The sequence below is a fragment of the Porites lutea genome, chromosome 5, assembly GCF_958299795.1.
Source record: "Porites lutea chromosome 5, jaPorLute2.1, whole genome shotgun sequence".
In the NCBI taxonomy this organism is placed as follows: domain Eukaryota; kingdom Metazoa; phylum Cnidaria; class Anthozoa; order Scleractinia; family Poritidae; genus Porites; species Porites lutea.
In genome coordinates this window covers 28,864,297-28,870,875 of record NC_133205.1, presented here as the reverse complement: position 1 = coordinate 28,870,875, position 6,579 = coordinate 28,864,297, and the positions used below count along the sequence as shown (strand labels likewise).

General features: G+C 38.2%; 1 protein-coding gene across 1 annotated transcript; it reads left to right on the top strand.

Annotated features, from left to right (window-relative positions):
- Positions 1 to 391: 391 nt before the first annotated feature.
- On the top strand, positions 392 to 2,299 carry LOC140938189 (homeobox protein ceh-30-like). Its single transcript, XM_073387708.1, has 2 exons — positions 392 to 566; positions 649 to 2,299. Exons 1-2 carry the CDS (start codon positions 399 to 401, stop codon positions 1,177 to 1,179), a joined length of 699 nt encoding a protein of 232 aa, XP_073243809.1. The 5' UTR covers positions 392 to 398; the 3' UTR covers positions 1,180 to 2,299.
- Positions 2,300 to 6,579: the final 4,280 nt, after the last annotated feature.

Genomic DNA, 6,579 nt, shown 5'->3' with positions numbered 1-6,579 from the left:
CTCTTCTTTACATGATAAGATTCCTAAGACTGATGTCGAATCATTTTTTTGGCGAAGAATCTTTTACCAACGGAAATTTATTATACTTATCGGTGATCTGCTTACCATTATAGAGTCGTGCTTATACTATAAAAGCCAGCCAAAAATTTAATGATCTAATTAGCATTTTGTCAAAACTGACAAAACCCTTTACTTTCCCTTATACTGTTTCAAACGTTTACCGCCCCTTTGTAAAGAGTGGACGATCACCATTTATTATCTTAATTGGCTGTCAAACAGATTAATCAAGTCCGGATGTGGTGTAATAATATTTAGCAGCTTGGAATCGTTATTGAAGCTTGAATTGCCGTGTGGGCGTTAATATAAACTCGTTCGATTGTTGTCCAAATCACAGATACATGGCATCGTTTACAATAAACGCGATATTGGGGCAGTCGCTCCCAAGACTAGATAAAACAACAGATCCTGAGCGGGACAGTGAGCCAAATAAACTGGTCGCGGACGCTTTCAGAGCAGGTTTGTGTCTTTCAAGCTATCCTCTTCTGGCTAAATGTAGCTTTCTCCTAGTATAGAATCTGTAACTACACCACTGGCGATGGCCGGGGATATTGCTTACGACTATGTAATGCGGTTCTAATTTGAATTTTTATTTTCTTGTTGTTGTGTCATGTAGCGGGAGATGAATTTGTTGAGGGGCAAAATGAAAGGGAGGAAGAAATTAGCGGCTCCCCAGGCCGCGATGATCTTCATTTCAACAAAGTACGAAGGCGAAGAACTGCTTTTACTAGCAGCCAGTTAAAATCCTTGGAACAAATGTTCCACGACAAGAAATATTTAACCATCAACGAGCGAAACAACTTGGCTAAAAACCTTAATCTTACAGACACTCAAATTAAAACGTGGTTCCAGAATCGGAGAACAAAGTGGAAAAAACAGATGGCGCCCGACTTTGAGGCCAGCTTACGTTGGGAGGAAAGAAACTCTATATTTGGTCACATGCAGGCAGGTTTTCCTTATTATGGGGCTGGCCGAGAATTGGCAGTGCCCTTACATCAACTACCTATACAAAACTATAACTTACGTAGATTTTGCCCTTCGTCGAATCTTCAAGTTGTCTATGGAAACATGTCCATGCAACCATTCGCAACTCAGTTTGGTTATCATATGGTTAATCAATAATGTGGTCACTTCCTACTCTGCGCCAGTCAACGTTAGAACAACAAAAAGTCAAGTCAACTGAAGTGTGTGGGTGAACCATGTGAAAAAACACGACTGGGCCCCAACACCGTAATATGACGAATTTACACAGCAGTACGTGGTCAATGACTTAAGCTGAGGGTTCTTGTACATTGGAATCCCGATCATTCGAACTTTCGGGAGGAAAAGAAACTGAATCAATATACAGTAGTGCAAACTATCATGAGGTTTGAAAAATCGGATTAATGTGTGTTTGACAAGGAAAGGGAAGTTCAGTTATTGCCCGGTTCGAATGATCGGGAGTTTCGAGAAACGAGGGTTCGAGAACTCGGGATTACAGTGTGGAGAATTGCAGTGTTAAAGGGTTAATTTTACCCTGTCAACGAACGCTATAATGTTACCTTAGTTTATTACTTTGAAAAATCGACGCATTCATTGAAGCCACTACTAATTAAACAGGAAAATGCCAAGAAGCTAATCAGATTCTTTAAGAATTAACTGCGTGTAAACATATAAACAGCCATGATGGAATATAACAACAAATTTTGGATGACAAACAAGTTCATTCGCACTCAATCGAAGTTCATAGTACGAGGTTATAAACGGAAATAGTTAATGTTCTGCGTAACTTTTTATAGCCGAGACCATTTGGCTTTAGAACTCAAATGTTTACCTTGCAGTTCGTCACGATATCCTTTCGCTTAAAACTACATTAAAGTCATCCATTATATAAACACGTAAACCTCATGGCATTTCCGAAGATTGATAATTATGACTTGAAACTTGTGTTCATTCAGTATGGCTGTCTGTAATTTATATCAAAATACCTAGAGATCCCTACACCGATTTCTAAGAAATGTTTATCGTGTAAATGCAGTGTAAATGGACGATCACTGTTGAAGCGACATTCGTTGCGGAGAATACGACGAGAGGTAAAATTAGTTAATGGTACATGTATGTAGTGTACACACATTGATCATATCTTAAAATTAAACTTTGGGTACAAAATTGTAAAAGCACGTTCAGCCGAAAAAAGGACATTGAATTATTATCGCAAAATAATGTATACTTGAAGTAAAAAATATGCCCTAATAAATTTTTTCAATAAGACTTCTTGTTCACCCTTTTGTCCTCAAAGATTTGAATCACTATCCCTCTCCCTCCGATAGCTCACTGTTCAAACACTTTCAGGTAATTAACCGATGCATGGTTCGGTGAGAAAATACGTGTGCTTTAAAGCTTTCTCCTATTTTCTCAGATTATACCAGAAATCCAGGATATAAAGCCTTAGCCTGTAAATGCAGCCAGCTCGCGACCACTAGCGAAGTTCGCGTGTGATGTCTGCGAGAGCTCAGAGGTATAGGGTCGTAGGGTGATAGTCTTTGTTGGTTGAGGTAAGTTAGAGATTCTCAAACTTGCTCTAAACTTTTGAAGCCTAAAACTTTTCTCAAGTTCTTCCTCGCCCAGTCGTTGGAAGATTTAATCAACATTTCCAATGGAATGCGCTTGCCCGAGTACATAGGTTTCCTGTTTCCTTTGTAGCACGCCTCTAGGAAGAAGCTGACGTTCTGACTTAATGTAAAAACCCAATGAGTTTCAGTAAAAAAGGCAAAGATTTATCCCTGTTGACAATTCTGATTGTATCGTATGGCTAATAGCTTGTTACATGTGCAGTATTTGATGGTCGATGTCCATATTAAACGAAGTTCTTTACAAGCACAGCTTAATGACTGCCTGAAATCTGCAAAATCTTCCGCGTGACGCCTTGGGGGGTATAGCTTGTAGGGGAAGTACCAATAGAATTAAAAATGTGCAAAAGATGGCTTAATCCCTTTCCTTCCCACCAAATCATAATACTTCTATGTCATTGAATGAAGACACAGCTAATTGGTCGTTGTTCGTTATTGTGCGCTAGGTAGTTTTAACTTTTGTAGATATTCAAAGAAGACAGACGGCAAATTGATGTTGCTCGAAATATCTAAAAGTCTAAAAAATCTAAAAGTCCTTACTGTTCATCATTACGATGCCTAAAATGCGTGGAGTTGAATTAATTTCTACTCTCTTACTCAGATTCTCTGCACAGGTCGTTGATGGTTCGCGGCGGTGTGCTCGAGACATGGTGTGACAACTCAAATTAAGTTCATTCGCATTTTTTTGCCAGATTTTCCTATCAGTGCTAAAGTCAGTAACTAAGGACATATTTCCGCGGAAAACGCCACAGTAACTTGTAAAGGTCTCTTAAAAATAGGCATCAATGGAACAGTATCTTTATCTTGCTTAAACATCTTTAATTGATTTGCACTCTTAAGCCAGATTATCGAATCCGGAGCCAAGGAAAGCTATAGTTACCTTTTGATTCAGTGCCTACTCGGTTCAGAGAAAGCGATCTCTGATAGTTGACAGTGGTCATACGTTTAAGCATTGAGCCATAAGAAACTAAGTTCACGCTGTAGCTGCCATAAATCGAGGACAAATAACTTTTACACAAAGGAGTGGGAATGGGCAGTTTAACTTCGGGGCTTCAACAGAAAGGTCTCCTAAAACCACAGAGGAAGTAAGCTAGGCTTGTCACGGAGAAGACAGTAATAATGCAAATTCTTTTTTGCCAGGGAAAAGGTGAAAGAACTTTACAAAAGTCCCTTGACCACAAACGTCTTCGCATGTGCACTCTTTGTGCGTTGGTATTCTTTTTAACTAAACTGCCTTGAGAATTCATTTAGTGAACTTTACAACATTAACATTACAATTTGAAAACGAGTCTTGGAGGTGAAATGTGCTCGCCTGACGTAAACATGCATCGTATGCATAAGGTCTATTCTAAACTCAGTTTCGTGGATAGTGCAGAGAGCTCTAATTTCAGTACAGTTGAGGAGCAAGGGGTAGCGTAGTGATGAGAGCACTCGCCTACCACCAATTTGGCCCGGGTTCAAATCCCAGCTTCGACGCCCAATCTGAGTTGAGTTTGCTCCGAGAGGTTTTTTCTGCTAGTACTCCAGTTTTTCCATATCGTCGAAAGCCATGACCTTAAAAGTAAGTAAGTAACTAACCTTTTATTAGTCCGTTGGCCAGCGAGTGATACGTGACTATACGGTAGCATTTCGTTCTTGAGTGAAATACCATAGAGTACCCACGGCATGGGTTTTAAAGAAAAATTATCAAAAAAATAAAGCAATGAATAAAGCAAACAGGGAAACAAATCAGAACGCCCCCGTTACGTTAAAAACCTGTTAGATAGACAATCTAAGCTTACAGAAGGTATTTTAATGGTAAATTCAAGCCTAGTTAGTTAATCTTAACAACGCGTCTAATTTTGGTAGCATATACACAGGTAGCCCAAGCTCTATAAGTGAGCGCCCTGATGTAAGGGGAAAATATGTCATTCTCATGGTAAAATTAAAATCGTTACTATCATTTTTTTTCAATGAATATCGCTTACCTTTTGTCCTTTGTTTGTCTTTTTGAGTTTTCTATCGGCGTCGGGTCGATATGGGACTATCTCATGAAGTTTCAGTTTCAACGGCTGTGTAGGGTTTTCATATGACGTCCGCCAAAATTCAAGCTAAGAAACTATCGATTTTTCTGAGTTTCTACTTTCATGAGGTTTTACAGCGCCTAAAACCCTATATTTACAGAAATTTTAGGTTCCAAGGGGTTTTTCGTTTTGCGATAGAAGACACCTGAATTTCCAGGCTTTTGAGGGATGCGGCATTTAGCTGGCCGGTCGGGAAAGCTCTTATGTAGATTAAAAACGTTACTGAATTTTTAAGATTTTGCTATCTAAACATTCCTTGTGTTAGAATAAATATTACTTTCATCTTTATGAGTTCCTCGAGTAATGAATTCACTCATAACATTAAGTAGGAAAACCAAAAAACCCAGATGTTTCTGTTTCCGGCGGCAATATTTGTGCCCCTCAAAGGGACACCAACATAACGTCTCCATTAAAAGCCTTATAAACATTTTTCCGAATATCTCGCATATGAATTATCACACAGACTTGGGATTCACGCGGGAAACAAATCAAATTATGGGTAAAACTGTAATCTTCTCATACAAAACAGGAAAAATGTCATTTCGAAAAACATAGCGCAAAAAAAAAAAGAAGATAGGATGAAATCACTTATCGTATTCAGAAAACAGTATTTGGTTTTGTCCTATTAAAACTTATGACATGCACAGTATCCTCGTTTAGTTCCTGTTACGGTGCCCTGATGCAAATTTCTGTAGAGATGACAGAGGTAAGTAAAAAGACACAATTTCACGTTGCTTTATTCATTGCTTTATTTTTTTGATAATTTTTCTTTAAAACCCATGGCGTGGGTACTCTGTGGCTATATTTCACTCCAGAAAGACATGCCACCGTACAGTCACGTACAGCAACTTAACAACTGCAAACAACCTGACTTGGAATCTCCTTGCCCTAAGCTTTCAAACGGTATATGTCTGCAAAATTCCCCTAGGGGTGGGGGGAGGGTTTTACTCGCTGGCCCACGGACTATATTGATGTGGTCCAATACGCTTTTTAGCTCATTACAGTATTGCAAGTATCGCTATTTTACAGGTATTGCTACAAACAAAAATAACGATAAAAGTAAAACAAAAACACTAAGATACAATCTTGATAAAATATCAATCTACAATTTAAAAATCTAAGAATATGTCAGTAATAAAATAAAATTAATAAAAACTGTGTACAGTTCAATGATAATAATGATTATTAAAAACTGTTTATTATTATATACACACTTAGAAATACTCTCCAAAAAGCTATGTCGTAAATTTTCATACGCAAATGAGTTCTAGCCAATCAGACCAGCAAATGATGGTTTTCACGAGTGAGAAAAATGATACGTCCAATCAGAAGCCACGGAGGTGTGTGAGTACAAGTTTTGCACCAAAATTCCAGCCTTTTATAGGCGCTTGCAGCTTGCAGAGCCGCTTCGCAGACATTCAGCGAAAAAGGTTTTTCGAAATACTTTCGTTTGTTTTGCTGTGGAGGAAGAAAACTGTAGAGAGCCGGAAACACGATGGTCGGTTGTAGGGCATTTCCTCCCGCAACTTATTAAATTCAATTTTGGCTCACAGAGGAGTAGTTTATATTCCAAATGAAGCAAGACATTAGGACATCTTAATTAGAGAAAAATTTTCTTTAAATGTTTAACATTGTAAAGGTATTTTTGACGTTTCTTGAAAGTATGACGTCATAAGTGACACCTATTATTTGTGACAACATTAAAAATTTGAAAAGCAGTGTTCAAAACATTATAGACATATTTGCTATACAGAAAGAATATTTGTAGTGAAAACCCCACCTCAAACCGATAAAATGGTGTGAAGTTACAGCTAATTAAGAAAATCAAATTTACCGCCAAATGACCCTAT